Genomic DNA, 22,520 nt, shown 5'->3' with positions numbered 1-22,520 from the left:
GAAGAAGAAACTCTTTTAACCAGATAAACTATGTATCTATGTAAGGTACTTATATAGCCCCCATTACCGAAATATCAGAATGTCTCCCAATTTTTAAAGTATTTATCCTCATTGAGGGAGGGGATGCTATTATTCCCATTTTACAGATGGAGAACTGAGGCACAGAGACACCACGGGTCAGATCCACAAAGGGACTTAGGTGCCTAAAATCCAGTTTTAGGTACCACTATGATCCACAAAAAAACCCACTTGATTGTGGCCTAACCCTGTAGGTTCCTAAATTTACTTACTAAATTTTCACTGTAAACGTTCCCTACATGGCTACATTTCTGTCTTTGGGATGCATACTGAAGCCTCACTCTAGGCATCTGGATGCCCCTCTAATGCCGAAGCCTCAGTGTGATGCACAAACCAGGAGAAGATAGGCAGAGAAAATCTATCTTGCCTGCAGGGCCTGATCGGAGCACACCCAACTCCACCCCAAATGGCCAGGATGGAGAAGGTCTACCTCCTTTGTAACTTTTAGTCCCGCATTAGGGTACTCACTCAGGATGTGGAAGACTCTGATTCAATTCCCCTCTGTGACTGATGGGGCAAAGGATTGGAAAAGGGGTCCCCAACTCTCAGCTGAATGTCCTAGCTACTGGACTATGAGATGCTCTGATGTTGGTCTCTCTCAATCTCTCCAAATGAAGTTGTTCCACTTTAATTAAATATTAATTGGGACAAAGAAAGAGTGAGATCACTTTATTGTGAGAAGTTATTCTTAAACATTTATAAGGTGATCTGGCCCTTTATTTCCCACAACACCCAAAGGTTTGTGTGGATTTTTACCAGCTTATTACATTGAAGATTCTGTTTAGTAGGGAAAAAAGCTGAGTTGCTGACAATTTAAAATGATGTATTGGATTTGCCTATAGGCTGGATGCATATGAATGAGGATTCCCTTCTAACAGAAAGAATAGGGGCACCACTCAAATAATAATTTGAATTTAGAGATGGAAAAGACTTGCAAGATCAGCTAATACATCCCTCTGTAGCACTGTTCTATAATATTTTTTTTAGTACATTGTCCAGTCTAGTTCTTACTGTTCCAAGCATTGGAGCTACATCACTTTCAGCTACTTTCAATTTCACCACCAACAATTTGGAAGGAATGTATGGTGCTTATCTAATCCAAAAATAACTCCAGGTTGTTTCTCTGTAACAAAGATATATTTATGTCAAGAAAATAAGAGTTTGTCATAATGTGTGTTTTCTTATACACTAAACCTCAATGAGATATAACTAGTCAAATATAATTATAAAATATAGTTTTACCTCAATCTCCTGGAAAGAGCTGTTGATCATTGCAATTAGCATGTTCAATAAAACAATGACCATAGTAACATTATAGACTCCATAAAGGACATAACCAATATTCTCAATAAATTTGTGTCTATAATTGATGACAACTGATTTCACTTCTGAAAGTCCGAATATAGCCCAGAACAATGTCTTAAAACTTTCTTCAACTCTGAAAGGAAAAACAGAACGTGGTCATATGCTACTGTAAAAGATTTATAAAAACTGTTCTCATAAACAAGTCACTGCTATTTACCTACCATATAAACTTCTCCTGAATGAAACTGTAGAAGTCTGATCTTACTGATATTATCCATCATACACTTAATGTAATAAGCACTCCCATTAGAAACTGATTCATAATAACAGAGTTTCAATTTTAAGGCATAAAAGATAAAGCCAACTACTTTAGTTAATTATACTGGTAAATCAAGGCCTGAATATACCCAGCAGGCAGGAGAGAGGAGGAGAGCAAAGAACCAGAGGTTGCAGTGCACAGGAGGAAAGACGTTCATTCACAGGATCTACCTTAGAAGGGAGATTAATACAAAGGGACATGATAAAAGTATATAAAATAATGAATGGTGCAGAGAAGGTAGACTGGGAACTTCTGTTCTCCCCGTCTCCTAATACAAGAACATGGGGACTGTCAATGAAATTAAAAACCGATAAAAAGAAATAAGTTTTCATAAACATTTGATTAAACTGTGAAACTCACTGACACAGGAAGTTTTTGTGGCCAAGAATTTAAGATTAAAAATGGGACTGATATTTTATATGGAGATCAAGACTATCCAGAGTTGTTATAATTAAATAACAAACATTTTGGAAGGGATATTAAACATCACGTTTCAGGGTTTAAGCCAATCTCTAACTATTAGACATCAGGATCAGACCTCTTGGGGAGGAGGGGAGGACGATCAGATAATCCCACATCTACCTACAGAGCAGTTCTTACACCTCCCTCTGAAGCAGCTGGTTTTGGCCACTACTGGAGACAGAATATTGGATTGAATGGAACTTGAATCTGCTCCAATCTGGCAATTGCTATGTTCCTACATCCTCCTCAGCTGTGGGTAATGGTTCTCTTTTGCATTCTGCTGAAATTTCCTTTGAAAAAAGTGAAACTGGCGCACAGCTGGCATATGAAGCCTATGTTAGTTTAAGCAGCTGCAACTCATGGAGAAGCCTCTGGGCCAAACCAGTGGTGACATAAGTAGCAGTGTAGGTAAATTGGTATCCATGACAAAGCAGCACAACTTGCACTGATTTGGCATTCATTGGGTCTGCAAAATGAGAGTGACTTATAGGCAGAAGGGTAGGAGGGTAACTGTAGAAAAAACAGCAACTAACATTGGCATGGCAAAGGAAGCCTCTACCTTAACTTACACCAGCACCATTCCCAGCACAGCTCTCCTGGGGTCAGGTTTAAACCTGATGAAAACATGCCACCTCTTGTGCTGAACCCTACCTATTTTATTCAACTGAGTATTGATCATTATTTATATTGCGGTAGCATCTACCATCCCCTATCATGGATCAGGCTTGGATCGTTGTTCTAGATGCCCTTTGTAACAAAGAGATGGCCCTTTCCCCAGAAAGCATACAATCTAAGTCCAATTTATGTTCAATGGAGTCGCTCCAGATATGCCCCAGTGGAACTGAGATAAAAATCTTATCCTTGATTTCAATTATATCTTAGTGGCACCAGGTCTACAGAGAAAGTTACCACTCATTACAAGAGCAAGAGATTTAATAAAAGATGGGAATCTTATACCACACATTATGACACTTAGTACATTAATGCATTCAGTTCAAGTAGCTCTCCTTCTACAAAAGATGTGCAATTGTTAACATTTAAACAGGAGTAATACTTACGTTGTGAATGCTTCGTTTTGTTTGGCCCCACGGTAGTAGGAATAGAGATTAAACATTCCTATCATGAAGGCCACAAACACCATGATAAATATTACCATGAACTTGAAGATGTCTTTCACAGTTCTGCCAAGTGATATCTGTAGAGGTCCAAAGCTTTCATTGGCTGGGAGAATGTAGGCTATTCTGGAGAAACTTAAAACAACAGCAATTGCGTACAGGCCTTCAGATATGATTTGTGGATCAGATGGATCCCAGTTTATTCTGGCTAGAAATAAAAGATGAGAGTTTCTTGTAACTGGGCTGAAGTATACTTTAGGCTATTCATGGGATTATTCTCTTTTGGTTAGAAAAGAAAGAGTGGCCCAGATCCTTTGCTAGTGTAACCTGGCACTGAAATCAATAGAGTTATGCAGCTGGGGTGCTGGCTCGCTCTTTAGTTTTTCTTTTACCATACTTGAAAAAGAAATGCAATGCAGCCACTTATAAAGAGGGAGGTCAATTTTCAGACTTGGGTGCCAAAATGAGAGCACCTGATTATGCACCTAAAATATACACATGAGTGAAAACACTGATTGCTCTCAGGACTCAGCTCCTTAGTAGCATGGACCCCTACCTGCCAATATGAGTGCCCAAACTGAGCCCACAGCAATGATTTTTTAACAGTGCTCAGCAAACTCCTTGCGTGAAGATCCTGCCATCAACCAAGGCTAGAGAAAGAAACATGCTTTCTCAAGTCTAACACAGAAATGGGCTAGTTGCCCCAACACCTAATGCCCCTGAACAACAACATTTCAAAACATCCTTATATATAACACAGAAAATGACGTTCCTGTCCCAGGAACTCAGTGGAGAGCTAACATTTAAGCAACACAATAAATAAATGAATGACTCACTGGGTGAACTTAGACATGGCATGGACTCATTTAGATTATGTACATTTGCTTGTGAACAGGGCCTTTTTTAGATGTAGTTCATTTCTTGTAATTACATATCTGTTCAGCAAATTTCTGAGCTCCTGCCTGGGGATTTAATTGCATGCAGCGTTCTAAAACCAAGAGGTTGGACCCTTACTTTAAGTGCAAAATGGAATGCAACCTTAACTATGAAATCACAACCGGCACCTCTATAATACTGATGTCAATTGAAGCTCCGCTAATACAGTTCTATAGCATGAACTAGAGAGAAGAATTTTCCTTGGCAACTTTAGAAATCCAGTGCAACTTAGACACTGGTCCCTGTTTGTAAAGGCAATAGTTTGCTGTAATTTATAATTGAATTCATGTTTAACTAGCTGTTTTTAATAATTTCCCACAGCTGGAAGTTTTAATCCATGTTCATACTTCAAAAATTTATTTTTAGTGCTCTATAGCACATTTATTCATCATACTGCTTTTATACATCCTGGGTAATGAAGTAAGTCATCCTGCTATGTACCAGCAGAAGTGTGTTCGAGATACTGGTATAAACAAACATAACACCTAATGTAATGAAGAGAGTAAAAAATAAAGTTGGGTGAAAAATTAATCCAATGTGATTGAGAGACTACATAAAGAATTAGAAACTTATTAACATAGAAACAATTCTTCTTCGTCCTATATTTAAGTCTGCATTCTGTGAATTCAACTCACCCAATGTGTAGTATTTTGTGTTGGGATCCAATGGTGCAGTTGCCAAGTCCGTCATATCTTTATCTGCATCAACAATGCCCTGGGCTCTGGAAGCATGCCAAAATGCCATAAACCTTGCAATGAATGATGCTGCAAAAATGGCTAACATACCAAAATCAAGCATATTCCATAACTCAAACAGATATTCCTTGGGCCCTTGAGACCAAATTTCTTTACATTCAGACCATATCATGCCTGCGTAAGAGAGAAGAGAGAATATACTTCATTCATTTTTAACTTCAGATTCATCCTCTTTAATATTATATTATGAATAGGATGTGCTCTTGGAAGCAGTCAAACTGGAAAGCATTTTGGCTTATATATTCTGAATTCCTTTTTGATGTGCAAGTCATACACTTAAACAGAGAATGAAGGAAAATTAATTGTGTCTCTCCCATTCCAACAGGAGAGCTAATTCTTTTCTCATGATAGTTTTATATTGGTGTATCTCCACTGACTTCCCATGAATTTACCCCAGTGTAAGGGACAAAAGACTGCTTACATTACTCACATGAGTATTTCACTGACTTCAGTTAATAATGGGACTCCTCACAGGTGAAATTCACCTCTGTACAGAGAACAAGCACAAAGCTTGTGCTTCAATTAAATCACACTTAAGCCCCAACTAGTTTGAGGGCTTATGTGGGACTTAAGTGATGCATGGGCCTTGTGCTTGCTTTATGGATTTTCAGTCATGTGAGTAAATCAAAGCTGCTTTAAAACACTAACCCATACAAAAATGGTTGACACTAAGTATAATTTGGGTAAGTTCTACAGACTGTGTTATGCAGGAGGTCAGACTAGACGATCACAACTATGCTAAATTTTGATTAGTGTTGGCCTCTCATTATTATTCTCAGTATGAACAATAAACTTCCTGTGAGAAGCAACATCAGCAATACAGACATTTGCTGGTCATTACTAGAGGCCAGATGACCTACAGTAGATCAGCAAAGTAGCACATGAAGCTAATGTGACATGTTATCAATTCCCTCTGCTCGACCATCTGAAAAATAATTGAAGGAAGCTGTTTTTCCTTGGATAAAGTAAAAGGAAAGATACGCTGCCTTTTATATCTTTATCACGGGCTGTGCGCATGTGTCAGCAAAATCTTTTTTCTAGCTGTTTGAAAGGTAACTTAAAAATGTATTAATAAAAACATGTCATGGGAAAACCACTGTGTGTTTCAGATGTGACACTCAAATCCACTTTACACATTTGTGTGTGAGGATCTAATAGCAGAATGGGCCTGATCCAGTGTTCCTTAAAGTGATTTGTGTTGTTATATGGGCTCAATTCAACAAATTCTTGTTCATGTAAATAAGCCCTTTCTCATGCATGTAATAATATTATTCTTACATACTGGTTTTTGTCTGTGTAGCTCAAAGTGCTGTACAAAGGATAGTATCATTATCCTCATTTTACAGAGGGGGAAAATGGAGGCACAGAGCAGTTAAGTGCTTTGCCCAAGGTTAAACAGCAGGCCAGTTGCAGAACCAGGAATAGAAGCTGTGTTCTCATTAACAGTTCACTGGACACTTCTTGTCTTCCATGAGACTGCCTGCATAAGTAATGACCAGTCACATAGGTAAGGAGAAGGCTTAATATTTCTGAAATAAAATAAGGGAAAGTTTGTATTTGTTCATTTACCCAAAAGCCATCAAATAATATTCAGGTAACATAGGCATGCAGTCTATCAGTATACTGCATCCTTTTTCATTACCTTATTTTAAAGGTAAGAAGAAAATACCCTTTGTTATAGCTATGAAATAGCCTTGTAGGTTTCTGGACAATAACGCACACTATAATCATTTTACCAATGATTTACTATAGTTATCAAATTATTTTGTGTAGGACATTTTCAGTTAGTTATTTTTCAGTTAGTGTCAATTAAAACCTCACCCAGAGTAACTGTTTAAAATGCAATATATGTGACATCCATATAAGATCATGGCAGTAACTCATTTTTGATGAACATTTACTTGTATTATATGTTAGGTACCACAATGAAGTATTATACAATCATTTCACACAGTTTTGCTCCTAAATCAGATTACAATATATAGGTTTAATTAATACAATTAAAGTTCTTAGACTGAATAATTTATTTATTCATTTATTACTAGATGAATTATGTTTATATAAAGCTATGAAATATAAGTGCTATATAATTTACATGCTATACTACTATAGTCATTTATTTAGTTAAATATTATAAAGTAAAGAGATTGTTAGTGCTTTTTAAGACTATAAAAATGACGATATATGGTATGGCACTGATTTTAATCACAGAAAGGCCATAAAATGCTGATAGCCTCTGATATATAAACTCCCTAATTTACTTAAGCATCCTCCTTAAAAAGTAAAAAATAATTAAATTAGTGTCTCTATATTAAGTTTTGCTGAACAGAACTCTAGCTAGACTGAAACCATGAGTCTAACTGATGTGTTGAATAGAGGACAGGAAGAACCATGCCACTTCAGTTAAGGGTAGGGATTTTTAAATGAAAGTCAGTTCAATGGGATTTAGGCTGGTTCTGTAAGACATCGCTCTAAACACTTGGGATTTGAAAGAGAACCACTCTAAGTTACATACTATTTATGCATCACCCTGACATGTCTTTAGGAGAAAGAAGTATTTGTTCAGTTCTGATGTTCTAATTATGCTTTACACTGAATGCTTGACATACTTAATATCAACTGTGACATTGCACGAAAGCTAGATTTTTCCTCAATAATTAGTGCATTTGCACAGAAAAAGGCTAGAAAAGCATTAGTTAAATTAAAAAATATTCAAATTATGTCTCACTCTTTTTTGGCGCCTTATTTTGTTTTCATGTGTCGTCATTTTTTATTTTATTATGGCTAGGGGCCTTAAGGGCTGGAAGGCGCCCAGGCCTTTCTGGACCTCTGAGAGGGCCTGGTCAGTAGGGAATTCCCCATATAAACACAGGGCAATATATGACTTCAATACAGTCTTTCTTAGGCAAAACTCCAACTTCCATTGATTTCAGTAGGAGTTTGCTTAAGTAAAAACTGCAGGATCATGGGTCTATATAGCTTGGTTTTCGGTTTCTCTTATGACTGACTTTGCTAAGGATGAGTCCTGGCATCCTTACTCACCCTGAGTAGTACTTTATTCCATTGAACTCAATGGGTCCACTCAGGGTACTTTTCAACATATGTGACTGTGGCAGAATTTGCCCCGTAATATTTAGGAGGATAGATTTCTCCTCCTCTTAAGTTGAGCAATACCTTATTTCACAAGAAGTCCTATTCATTTTAATGGGATTATTTGCACAATAAGATACTACTCAATACAGAGGCAGAGATCCTTAATATGGTAAACTCATTCCATGGGAATGGAATATTGAATTAATAATATGTACCCTATAGAGGCTGACTGCAAAGAAAATGAAAGATGCAGATGTGTTCCCCTTGTGTTTTGTACTTTTTCCATGTAAGACTGGTAGCTGTTACTGGTGTGTAACTGGAATTCAGCCCCGTTGCCATCACTGCAAGACAGAATTCGAATTGAAAATTAATCTTTACCTATTACCCAAGAGATAATGAGCATCTCCATCCACGAGAAGCTGGATGTTTTCATTCTGAACAGCTGTTTTGCATGATCTGTTCTAGTTTCATTAGGTAGGAGTTTGATGCCTTCAAATCTGTCAGATGCATTCATAACTAGCAGACCAAGAAAAATTGTGAAAGAGGCTGCGTGTGCTACAAACTTCATAAATGGTCCACGCATTATCTTCCCCAGCTGCAACACAAAACAAAACACAAACAAATTCTATCAACTTTTTAAAAGTACATTTATGTCAAAATCACAGTAAATAAAGACGATGAAAATATATACACACTGTGATATCATAATGAAATTTACCTTGTAAAAATGTCTATTTATTGGCTATCTTCAGAAACAAGAGGAACAATTTTGCTATTAAATGTCAGTATTCTTCTTTACCTATATAGCAATGTTTAAAAATATTACTATAATTCTTTCTTGCGCTTCTTTGCACCTATTATCATAGCTCATCAAGACAAATATTCATTGTTACGGGAAAGTTTCTTTTAATTTTCATTCTTGAGATCCTTAAGAAGCAGCAAAGGAAATGGAAGAAATATTGTATAGTTTGGTAAGTAGGAACACTGAAATATCAGTGGGGCTACAATAGAGATGGGGACACCAGATTTTGGTTTGATGTAGTATTCAACTTAGTGGGCAGGATCAGGATAGCAAAAGCAGTTTTTCTGACCTGCCTTGCCTTTTGGTTTTTAACATTTAAACAGGCCCCAAAAGGTTGTGTTTACACTTCTGTAGCTTCTCACATTCTTTCTTGATTCTCTTAATGGAAATTTCCTTAAACACCCACCAACAGAGATGACTACACCTTGAACAGACGTTTAGATTGATTCAGCATGACACTAAACAAAACTGAAAATTCATGTAAGCCCACACCCATCTAGGCTATTAAAATATCTATTTTAAAGGGATTGGTAACTTCTTGCATTCCTCTCATCAGTCCTAATGAATTAATCCAGTTGCATGCTGGGCACAAAATGCCTATCTTATTTTGGGTCATGACAGCCACTGCGTGTGCCAAAATAGGTGAAGAATTCAAAGCAAGCCTCAAGGGGTCATTGGCTGAAATAGTTAGTATTGGTGGCTACTGAAAAAGGTAAGGAGAGGCCGCAAGCATTAGTTACTATAAGTAGTTATTTAGAATTATTATTTCCAGGTCCAAGTCAGACTTCAGCCAACATCAAACTGAAATTTAAATAACCAAGGAATAAGAGGTCAGTGAAGGATACAGTAGTAGCGTTGATAAAACACAGATAACTTACTGAAAAAGATAGTCATATCTAAAAATAATATTATTAAAGGAACACTGTCAAGGTTAGTAGGCCCAAAATTTGACCTCTCTACTCTTCTTCATATCCTTTTGCAAATCCATGCAATTCATTATGTATTTCCAAACCCCCATAAAATTACTTTGTCTTTTTCCTAAAAATAATCAATTTCCTCAGCCTCATGAGGTGCCCTACAACAACAGTTTATTCTGTGTGCAGTGTGAAGTGAAAGGATACTTCTTACAGCTTTCATTTTCAAACTTCCCCTGAGGGGGTTTATAAACAACAGTGAGTAAAACAGATTTTGAGAATGATAAACAAAATACCTTGACAGTGTCCTTTTACATGCATTATCTGCCTGTGTTCACAAACGAGGATGGGACTGGGAGACAGATGCCAGAAAGAGACATACCCAGGGAAGAAGCAGAAATATTGAAGGAAATCAGGTTAATGCCAGAATACCTGATAAAGAAATTTAAAAAAAAAAATCTAAAAGATTGACAAAGCCCCCCGCTCCCCCCAAAACAGAAAAAATCTTTACTAGATGTAATTAAAAACTCACTGGAAATAAAATAGGCTACAGACAGCCTGGAGGGTTGTTTTTTTTTTTGACACCTACATTTGGGAAGTGACCAGAGCTGGTCTAGGAATAGAAGTTTTGTAACTTTGACTCTACCTGTGGAGAAGATGCAGGACAGAAAACATTAATTAAGGACAGAATGGGGAAACAGAAAGACAGGGCTTGAAACCAGAGCTTACTGCACTGAATATGCACTGAATTTAATAGGAGTTGAGGGCATGCAGCATCACATAAGATTGGACAATAAATCTTGGTAGATGACATGGATATAGAAATGTGAAATTACACTTTCCAATGGTGAGGAAGGAACAAAAAACTTGGTTGCAAAAAGGTAGTGGACATGCTTTTTAGGGTGATCCCTTCAAGCTTCTCTTATAGAATCATAGACTCATAGAACTGGAAGAGATCTCGAGAGGTCATCTAGTCCAATCCCCTGCACTAAAGGCAGGACTAAGTATTATCTAGACCATCCCTGACAGGTGTTTGTCCAACCTGCTCTTAAAAACCCACAATGATGGAGATTCCACAACCTCACTAGGCAATTTATTCCAGTGCTTAAACACTCTGACAGTTAGGAAGTTTTTCCTAATGTCCAACCTAAACTGTCCTTGCTGCAATTTAAGCCCGTTGCTTCTTGTCCTATCCTTAGAGTTTAAGAAGAACAATTTTTCTCCCTCCTCCCTTGTAACAACCTTTTATGTACTTGAAAACTGTTATCATGTCCCCTCTCAGTCTTCTCTTCTCCAGACTAAACAAACACATTTCTTTGAATCTTCCCTCATAGGTCATGTTTTCTAGACCTTTAATCATTTTTGTTGCTATTCTCTGGACTTTCTCCAATTTGTCCACATCTTTCCTGAAATGTGGCAGCCAGAATTGGACATAATACTCCAATTGAGGCCTACTCATTGCGGAGTAGAGCGGAAGAATTACTTCTCGTGTCTTGCTTACAATACTCCTGCTAATACATCCCAAAATGATATTTTCTTTTTTTGCAACAGTGTTACACTGTTGACTCATATTTAGCTTGTGATCCGCTATGACCCCCAGATCCGTTTCCGCAGTTCTCCTTCCTACGCAGTCATTTCCCATTTTGTATGTGTGCAACTGATTGTTCCTTCCTAAGCAGAGTACTTTGCATTTGTCCTTATTTAATTTCATCCTATTTACTTCAAACCATTTCTCCAGTTTTTCCAAATCATTTTGAATTTTAATCCTCTCCTCCAAAGCACTTGCAAACCTTCCCAGCTTGGTATCGTCCGCGAACTTTATAAGTGTACTCTTTATGCCATTATCTAAATAATTGATGAAGATATTGAACAGAACCGGATCCAGAACTGATCCCTGCGGGACCCCACTCATTATGCTCTTCCAGCATGACTGTGAACCACTGATAATTACTCTCTGGGAATAAATCTGTTAGTCTTTAAAGTGCCACCAGACTCCTTGTTGTTACTCTCTGGGAATGATTTTCCAACCAGTTATGCACCCACCTTATAGTAGCTCCATCTAGATTGTATTTCCCTAGTTTGTTTATGATACGGTCATGTGAGACCGTATCAAAAGTCTTATTAAAGTCAAGATATTCCACATCTACCACTTCCCCACCTATCCACAAGGCTTGTTACCCTGTCAAAGAAAGCTATCAGGTTGGTTTGACACAATTTGTTCTTGACAAATCCATGCTGACTGTTATTTATCACCTCATTATCTTCTAGATGTTTGCAAATTGATTTCTTAATTATTTGCTCCATTAGCTTTCCGGGTACAGAACTTAAGATGATGGTCTGTAATTACCCAGGTTGTCCTCATTTCCCGTTTTATAGATGGGAACTATATTTGCCCTTTCCCATTCTTCTGGAATGTCTTCCATTACTTTTATGGATCTGGGTAGCCCATCATTTTCACATGCACTTCCTTTGCAACATGGAAAGCTCATGTTGCAGAGGACTGTATATATCTCTCATATCACTGCTTTGGGAAGTATACTCTTCCCCCAGGGACTGAGAATATTACCTCTGTAGAACTCTCAGCCCATGGTGACCTGGCAGTGAGGATTTTGGTTTCATATTTGGATCCCCCATTATGTTGACACTAACTCACTGGGCTGCCCTTAGTTACATCTGTGCAACTCTACTGAAGACACTAGAGTTGCTTGAATGTAATAGAGGACAGAATTTGACCCATACAAAATTTCATGAAATAAAATACTATCCTACAAAGATAGGATCAAATTCTGCTCTCAGTTACGCTGATGTCAATGGAGTGAATGAATTTGCACTTGTGTAAATGAGAAAAAAAACTATTTTAGTAAGTATGGTCTAAGGATTGAACTATGTGACAGTGCATAGAAATGTCAGGAAGATTGGTGCTATAAGAATTGGCATTGGCGATTCTGTAGAAAATGTATTTTCCCTCTTGGCCATTACTGAATCAATGTCTCCATGTATTAAGGGGCACAGTAGATTGGAAGCTGCTGCCATCCAGCTGCTGGATAACACTTAAAACAATTCCTGATCATTTATGGCCATTACTATCCCATGGCTCTTGTTTTGTTTGGGTTGGAATGTAAATGTCAGTATCTTTGCTACACTCCAGTATAGGTAATTACATGTTTCCTACCCAAATACTTTCTGTAATTTCAGTTGGATATACCTGATTCTTGTTATAAACTCTATTTCGGTTTGCTGTGATTTAAACTACCGCTGCTGGTACCTTGATTATAGTTTTAAGCAGTGACTGTTTCAGCACAGAGGTGGGCTGCATTCAGTGGCACAAAAGGTGAGGTGATTCCTATAACTACATATGTACTTTGTAAAGTGGGCTAAAATGGATTCTTCTGGTAAACAGTGCTATATAAAAGTAATGTTGTATCATTATCATTACCTGTGACTGAGAGACATTGGAAATGAAAGGGAAGTAAGAACCGGAGTTATATAGTGATCAATATTTTGGGCCATATTTGTCCAATATAAACAACTATAGAAAGTTGTAGTAAGGAAATTATATTTGCTTATGATATAGAACTGGCAAATGCACTTAAATGTAGTGAAATGTAAGAATACATATTTTAACATGCAGAGGACTGGACATACAACTTGCGTTATAGAAAGGAACGATCAGTTGCACACATACAAAATGGGAAATGACTGCCTAGGGAGGAGTATTGTGGAAAGGGATCTGGGGGTCATAGTGGATCACAAGCTAAATATGAGTTAACAGTGTAACACTATTGCAAAAAAGCAAACATCATTCTGGGATGTATCAGCAGGAGTGTTGTAATCAAGACAGGAGAAGTACCGTATATACTCGTTCATAAGCCGAATATTTTTGGTAAAAAAGTGCCGCATCAAAGAGCGGGGGTGGGCTTATAAATGGGTCTACACCAAAATTTGATGATTTTAAACTCTATGGAATCATTGAATTGAATATCTAATATGGGGATTGGCAACCTTTGGCACGCGGCCCGCCAGGGTAAGCACCCTGGTGGGCCGGGCCGGTTTGTTCACCTGCAGGTTCGGCCGATCGTGGCTCCCACTGGCTGCAGTTCGCCGCTCCAGGCCAATGGGGGCGGCAGGAAGCAGCGTGGGCCGAGGGCTGGGAATGGCAAACTGAGGCCACAGGGAGCTGAGGGGCTCCATGCCTGCAGACGCTCCAAGTAAACAAAATGTCCCAACCCGCCAGCGGCTTACCCTGATGGGCCGGGAGCCAAAGTTTTCCAAACCCTGAAATATAGGGTCAGCTTGTGAAAGGGTTATACAGTTTTTCCTATTTTTACCTATCCATTTTGGGGGGTCGGCTTATAAACGAACGAGTATTCTTCCACTGTACTCTGTGCTGGTAAGGCCTCAGCTGGAGTATTGTGTCCAGTTCTGGGTGTCATATTTCAGGAAAGATGAGGACAAATTGAAGAAAGTCCAGAGGAAACGAACAAATATGATTAAAGGTCTAGAAAACATGACCTGTGAGGAAAAATTGAAAAAAAAAAGGGTTTGTTTAGTTTGGTGAAGAGAAGACCGAGAGAGGGACATGATAACAGTTTTCAAGTACATAAAAGGTTGGGTCTTGCCCATCTGCTCACAGTCTGACTGATTGCCATACTTGGGGTCAGGAAGGAATTTTCCCCTGGGTCAGATTGGAAGAGCCCCTGGGGAGCTTTTCACCTTCCTCTGTAGCATGGGGCATGAGTCATTTGCAAGTTTAAACTAGTGTAAATGGTGAATTCTCTGTAACTTGAAGTCTTTCAACCATGATTTGAGGACTTCAGTAACTCAGCCAGAGGTTAGGGGTCTATTACAGGAGTGGGTGGGTGAGAGTCTGTGGCCTGTAGTGTGCAGGAGCTCAGACTAGATGATCACGATGGTCCATTCTGACCGTAAAGGCAATTAATCTATGTTGTTACAAGAAGGAGGGTTCTCTTTAACCACTGAGGATAGGACAAGAAGCAATGGGCTTAAATTGCAGCAAGGGAGGTTTAGATTGGACATTAGGAAAAAACTTCCTGTCAGGGTGGTTAAGCACTGAAACAAATGCCTAGGGAGGTTCTGGAACCTCCATCACTGGAGGTTTTTAAGAACAGGTTAGACAAACTAGACATTCCTGTCAGGAATGGTCTAGTTATTACATAGTCCTGCCTTGAGTGGAGGGGACTGTACTAGATGGCCTACTGAGGTCCCTTTCAGTTCTACACTTATATGATTCTATTATTATCAGAGCCAGCAACCGGATGCCTATTTCACTAGTCTCTGAGATGTATATTTATTGCACGATGATAAGGATAAAACAAAGCAAAAAGATCCTTTCCTCATAATGGCTCATGCTACCAAACACGACAGAAGAAAGATCCATATTTATGGGGGAAGAAACTTTAAAACTTTTAGCACAGAATTTTAGAAGGTATATATAAACATCCCGAACCAAAGGAAATCACTATCATCATCATGCATTTTTATTACAATAGCACCCTCAAGACCCAAACACATCAAAAGGCATTGTCCCTACCCCATAGAGCTTACAATCTAGCTCTAATTGCTGTTCTGTCCTGACATCATTTACAAGGATCAATATTCCCAAGCTTCCAGCACAAAGCAGGTGGGAACATCCAGAGCTCTCAGAGGTGTGGGTAATCCAGTAAAACCAATCATCTGAGGACAAGAGATACAGGCAGAGTGGACACACTTGAAAAATTCACTTTGGTTCTGGAGATATTTTTGCTATGTTCTCCATTTTGAATAGAGAAAATAACACTGGAACCAGTAATATATCTAAAAGCAGAATGAACTTTTGAAGTGCCCATCTGTAAGTAACTTTCTTTTTTTCCAAAGACGCCATAGTCAATAGACCACAACTTATTTATTGACTTACATTTGTACTAACTACCTAAAAGAGCACCTACTCCAAGCCCTTGACAAACTCTTGAAAATACAATTAATCCTTTAACAGACTGGCATTTACTCACGGATGACTCTACCCCAGAAACAGTGTGAACATAAACACATAATAAACTCCACCATCAAACTCAGCACTGGAATCTCCAACCTGCCCTATCCCTCAGTTCCCTACAGCCAAGTGTGCCATGAAGGTTAACAAACATGGGCGGTTACATATAGATTTGGTGGAAAATTGGGTTCTAAAGTTACAGGGACCTAACAAAGAATGCCCTAGATATCTAAGGTACTTATGTGGTGCCCATTACTGTAATATCTGAATGCCTCACAATCTTTTATGTGAGGTAAGGAGTTCTATTTATCCCCATTTTAGAGGTGGGAAACTGAGGCACAGAGAGGCTAAGGGCCAGATTTTTAAATGTATTTAGGCACTGATTCACTCATCGTTGCAACATCTAACTGATTTACGAGTCTAAATCCTAGTCTCAAAAGGGAGTTAGACACTTTGGAGCCTAAATCCCATCTACTGTCACTGAGATTTTGATTCTGAAGTGACCAGAGCCCTTTTGGAAATGAGATTTAGGGTCCTAAATTAGTTATACATTGCAATGCTGAGTACCACAACTCCTAAATATCTTTAAAAATCTGGGCCTAAGTGTCTTGCTCACTATCAGACAGGAAGTCTATGGAAAAGTAGAGACTTGAACCCATATCTCCAAATTCCCAGGTTAATGCCCTAACCAATGGACCAGCCTTCCTCTCCTGTACCAAAAAGCTCCTTCTTAGGTGCCTCCACTGACTGCAACTGTGGGACTATGTCACAGGGAGGGATATCGCCTCTGAGATAGGCAGGTGCCAGAAGGTTTTATCGGAAAAAATAAGTACCTTAAAAATCAACCTGGAAACCAAAAAACAGCAAATGGAGATCAGAGAGACTAGTTTAATATGCTCACAAAATGACACACCACTTAAAAGCAAGTGCCAAAACCTGCACCAGCTGCATTCCGTGGATGGATTTAAATTGTAGCCTCATGCAGAGTATGTCACTCTAATTTCAAGGTGAGAAAGGGATGAATGACAGTTAGAAGGACCACAGCTGAAATAAATGGGCATAGCCTCCAGGTCATCTGGAAATGAAGGAAAGCTGACCAAGTCATAACTGCAACTGGCTCCTCTGTGAGCAGCTGGGTGTCTAACTGGACCCTCCTACTGGGAATCCAATCCACAAATGCAGGACACATGCCCTCCTGTCACATCTTCCAATTGCTTCCCTCAGCCAACCAGCATCACCTCCAACTTGTCTGGATTGAGTCTCAGCCAGTTTACCCTCATCCATGGCCCAATCTCACCTAGACACTGAGAAATGTAAATGACCACTCCAGCTGTATCAGTGGAGATGGAGGTATAAAGTTGTGTGTCATCTCTATACTGAAGACACCAGAGCCTATGTCTCCTCACTAACTCTCCTACCAGCTTCACATACACATAAATCACCCTCAGACTGGAGATGTAGTTACGTTATACCACCCTGAGAATAGTGGTCTCAGATATGAGCAGATACTGAGGGCTGTCTCACTTGAACCTTTTTGATATTCTCAATTAAAAATGATACAGGGCAATAGTACTTCTCCACTGGCCTTCACAAGCCAACAATATCAGTCTCAAGCGCAAGTTGATGGCTGAAGTGTTCCCAGCACTTTCTACACTTCAGAAAGGGACACTGGCTGAAAGTCAAGCAAAGAAAATGTGACTTTTCCCCCTCAAATATCTGCTTTATTTCCAGGGAGTTGGGCAATTCTGACCAAATTCACTCAATTTTATCAGCAACATAAAAAAATTTCCTCACAATAGGAGATACTCAATTCAGCAACTGGGTGGAGGTGACTCAGATTAACTAAACTGTCTGCCCCTTGAAATAGAACAATGGATTGAATAACTATTCCTTTGCCTCTCTCACAGCCATGGCATAAGAATTTCAAAAATCTCTTTGTCATAAAGAATCAGACTCAAGCTGGGATTTTCACCGGACGTGCTGTGGTCATTTCCCCTCTCCCTTCAGCTGTTGTGGGACATCTATAAACCAAGGTGACCCATAAGATAAAAGCCAGAAAAGGTGTCTTAGAGGCCACTTCATAGATAGTTGAGGACAAAAGTGTTACAAAATTCCACCCACCCATTCATAGATCGGTCTGTCAGAAGAACAATATTCTGTTTCTCAGTCCCCTTGAACTGCTCTGGTACCTTTAGTTTTCAAGGGTGAATCCCCTGCTAGGAGAGGAAAACTCCAATTTGGTCTCGAAGGAGGTAATTTTTATTTTAATGATTAAAAATGAAGAGGCATGTCTCTAAAATAAAGATGAAGCACAGCAACAACTATAACAGTTAGAAAGGGATGGGCCAACTTGCCCATTCACAGTAGAAAATGTAACACAATCATTAAACAGCTATATCACAAGGAGGGGAGACAGTTGTAAAACAGATCAGAGGTTAAATTTTAAAGGGATGCTGTCAATTGAAACTGGACAAAAAAAGTTATGCAGAAACAGATTTTCTAAAACCAAAGACCAATCAAAACGATTTTACAATCCAATAAAAAGAAGGGCTTTAAACAACAACAACAAAAACCAAACAATAAATACACACTTCGCTGCAATGTTTGAAACCCTGAAGCAGTATGAATCTGAAGGCATGTTTAAAGACAAAAGTCTTATAAAAACCATCGAGACTATAAACAAAAATGGAACAGACTAAATTGAATTTTATTGTCCAGGCTGAGAGAAATGTAATTAAATAAATAAAGAAATAAATAAACAAACAAACAAACAAGTTAAGGAAACTGGATATACTTTTAAAAATCTAAGTTGTTAATCATAATACATTTGTTTATTTACAATGTATAATTTTAAATTTACAATGTCCCCTTTACCTGTTATGACAGCAGGAGAACTAAAATACCCCAGGGTGGAAACTTTGAATCAGTGACCAGCTAAAATAGATATTCTAAACAAAAGCAAAATTCTAGGGGATGGGAGAGTTTGGGCATATCTATGTCGGAAATTGATTCTGCAACATGGATCATCCAAACTGACATTCAGCTCTAGAAGCCAAATCGAAGTAACAGTGTTTTGTTAATACACACAGAAAAGACCATGTGGCTGCTTTGAAAAAATTCATGAGATGAAATGAGCCTTAACATTATCTTGACAAGCCCTCAGGTTGTAGCAGTGAGAGATGCAATCAGATGGTCATTTAAGCACAGCTTTCTCGGTAACAACAGAATTTATTGTGTCAGTGTTAAAAAGTGGTTTGAATTTTCTAAGGCCTTTCATCAGCTCATCCCAGGGATCTTTTCATGTCAAGGCTGTGGAGAAGGCCCACACTGTAGGGTGAAATCCTGACCCCACTGACACCAATGGGGGTCAGGATTTCATCCATTGTGTATAGCTTTCTTATACAAACCTTAATTCCATTCAAAATACATCACGCTAAATTCAGTTCAGTTACACCAGTGTACCCAGAATAGTTTAATTCACTTCAATGGATTGACACCGCACTACATTAATGGAACACATGAAGATCATTCATTTCAGACATATGCACATCTATGTTGGGCAGATATTTGGACAATTTGTATTGGTGGTTTGTGGGCAGTAAATATAAACAAAGGTGACATTTTATCCTGTGTGAAATCGTAAAATGGTAGCTAGCTAAGTGGTTTTAATTCTGAATTTTAGTTAAAGGTGGGTTCTAATGACGGTAGCGTTAGCTTGATGTGAATTTAAGAGGATTCTGTTATTCTGACATGCAGTTATGATTTGGTTCCTATCTTTATTTTATTTGAAGGGCCCTCAGTATCTCTCAGAATCAGGGCCACATATTTTTCTATGAATAATAAACATATTCCCATTTGTAAATAGCTGGCAACCTGGATAACACAAGGGAGAAGGAAGAAAACCTGCTAATTGCAGTGCTTACTATCACTGTCTGAATACTCTGATGGGCAATTTCTCACTAAACGGGTATTTCATTTTTTTGTAATGTTCCATCAAGCCCCATAAATGTATTAATTAGTTTTTGTTAAATAATCTAGCTATTATATATTTATTTAACAGCACGGCAACAAAATGGAGAGTACTTTGATTCATTGTTTCGATATTACTGTTTCTACATGGCAATACTTCCTTCCCTCCCTGATCATTTTTTCATTTAGTATTCATTATATTCCACATGATGCATTTACTTTTTTTTATTGTGAATGTTTGAGTGTGTAACCCTGCAGCTATTCCATTACAATCTGGCATTAAATAACACACCACTGAAGCTTTGCTAAGCGCATCAGTAATTTATACATATGTTTCATCTTTGCCAAATTAGAAACTTGCATGCAGATGCTTTTACAAGACTGTACAGACTAACCTTGCTGCATGGAGCAATCCAATAAACCACTGACAGGAATGGCAGCCCTACTGCAACTGCAAGAACAACTAGAAACTTCACTGCCATGGTCTGCTGGCGTAAACCTGAGAGATTCTCATACCAGATTGAGAGAAGTTGTTGCTGGCAGTTTGGATGTGCTACAAACTATGACAAAAAAAAAAAAAGGAACACAACACAGGAACATTATTGTCAGAATACCACTAAATAAAATGTTAGCCATCTGAAATGGATGTAGAGTGTAGGAATAACAAGTCAGCTAATATTCAGAACACTATCAGAGTGTACAGTAGTATAAAATAGCAATCTGCTCTTTTTGATAAGCATAATCTCCCTAGAATGTAGGCACACTGCTATTCATGGCAGGAATTTTGGCTAAACTGGTCCTAAAGTCACACTGGAGTCTGTGTGGCTAGTTAAAACTTAAAAAAACCCCAACTCATTCTTCAAACTAGGGGAAATTTCATTTCACCTGTTCACATTTCAACAGAATGCCTTTGCCTATGCCTTTAACTTCATCTCAAATGTATGTCAACACTGTCTTATATTATTTCATTGCGATATAATCATGTGAAAAGGAAAAAAAAATAAGAAATGAGACACTGAATCGAATTGCTCTATTCACAGTTTAAATGCTATTTTATTGCAAAGTGAGAATACTGATGAGTTTAATGAATTTTAAAACAGCAATCTAAATCCTGGTCCCATTACAGTCTATGGGAATGTTGCCATTGACTTCAGTGGCATCGGGATCTGGCCTGGCATCGGGGTCACTATGGAGTCTTTCTACACCAAGAGGTTCCAATGTGAATAATTTTAGGAATGTGAGACCCCTGCATCCCTCAAAATAATTCAGGTTGAGAAAAAAAATCACGATTCTATGGGTAATCCTTTCGTGCTGGTGATTATTATACTGCAATTTTTCACAAAAGACTTTATGCCAAGAAAATGTGTCATCAAAATACAATTAAAAGTGAATCATGCAGAATCAGAGCAACGTAGGGCTAGAAGGGAACTTGAGAGGTCATCTAGTCCATCCCCACGGACTAAGGCTGGACCAAGTATACCAAGACCATCCCTAAACAATGTTTGTCTGTTCTTAAAAAGCTGGTTTTTTACAAACCTTCAATGACAGGGGTTCCACAACCTCCATTAGAAGCCTATTCCAGTACTTAACTGCCCTTATAGTTAGGAAGTTTTTCCTAATATCTAACCTAAATGTCCCTCACTGTAGATGAAGCCCATTACCTCTTGTCCTACCTTCAATGAACATGGAGAACAACTGATCACCAACCTCTTTATACCCAGTCTTTCTAACCATTCCTCATAGGTCATGGTTTCTCAACTTTTTAGCATTTTTGTTGCTCTCCTCTGCACTCACTCTAATTTGTCCGTATCTTTCTTAGTGTGGTGCCCCAAACCAGACACAGTACTCCATCTGACACCTCACCAGTGTTGAGTACAGAATAGGACAATTACCTCCTGTCTCACATACAACAATCCTGGAGGAGAGTATAAAATATATGTAAAGTCAGTGTACCTCTCCTAGGCAAGCAGAAGTCACAAGCATGTACTTACATGGACACACCTTTTTCCCCTGGATATTCTAAACTGTAGTATGAGCATATGGATTATATAGTATAGCACAACATGAGTTTCCAAACACTATAGTCACTTATTTAACCTTAATTTTACAAATTGTACACGTGATATTTCAACATTCGCGTTTCAAATGGGTACAGATTCTCCATTTAGCTCTAGAAAATCCAGGACCATGAAAGGCATTAAAGAAGTCATAAATTGAGCAGTCCACGTTATAAATACTAATTATTAGTGGCTATCATTTACCATTATTATAAAGATATTACTATGGCATTTTGACAGTATTCAGTAACAAAGAATCAGCCTCAATCTGAGCATAATGCACAGGAACTAACTGGATCTATTCTATTCTATTCTATTCTATTCAGGCTTTTATACCATGCTCATCACCGAGATATCTGAGCACTTCCTCATAGTGCATTAAGCAAGGTGACTACACATCTGTCATGTGTTGCTTGTGCTCTCCCCAGATGGAAAAGTATGTGCAGTGGAGTGGGGGCGGGGGAGAGTTGGTAGGGTGTGTCTTTCTCTTTTTTAAAATATAAATATATCTGTTCCCAGTTCATTGTACTGCGAATAGCTACAAAGTCTGCTGACATTTATATTCCTGATGCTCTCATTTCTGATGCCCTAAAAGTTGTTGCCTTTGTGTCCTGTACTGTAGATGACAATATACAATTTTCAGTCATGAAACAAGGAATACACAAAATGTTCACATGAAAAATATCAGTTCTTTTCTTGAAAACGAGGAACAGCAGTTACTGGTGC

The 22,520-nt window shown here is 38.4% G+C and overlaps 1 protein-coding gene across 1 annotated transcript in view; it reads right to left on the bottom strand.

The window, feature by feature from the left end:
- TRPC6 (transient receptor potential cation channel subfamily C member 6) overlaps positions 1–22,520 on the bottom strand; it is a 169,881-nt gene that overhangs the window by 21,130 nt on the left and 126,231 nt on the right. The window contains exons 4-8 of the mRNA XM_065412375.1: positions 20,133–20,297; positions 8,442–8,658; positions 4,851–5,084; positions 3,223–3,487; positions 1,321–1,516 (exon numbers count right to left, since the gene is read on the bottom strand). Of these exons, the coding sequence (XP_065268447.1) occupies positions 1,321–1,516; positions 3,223–3,487; positions 4,851–5,084; positions 8,442–8,658; positions 20,133–20,297 (1,077 nt within the window). The remainder of the gene's footprint in view (positions 1–1,320; positions 1,517–3,222; positions 3,488–4,850; positions 5,085–8,441; positions 8,659–20,132; positions 20,298–22,520) is intronic.

Source organism: Emys orbicularis, chromosome 1 (assembly GCF_028017835.1).
Source record: "Emys orbicularis isolate rEmyOrb1 chromosome 1, rEmyOrb1.hap1, whole genome shotgun sequence".
Lineage (NCBI taxonomy): Eukaryota > Metazoa > Chordata > Testudines > Emydidae > Emys > Emys orbicularis.
Note: the sequence above shows the minus strand (reverse complement) of the source record. Positions and strands in the feature narration are given on the sequence as shown.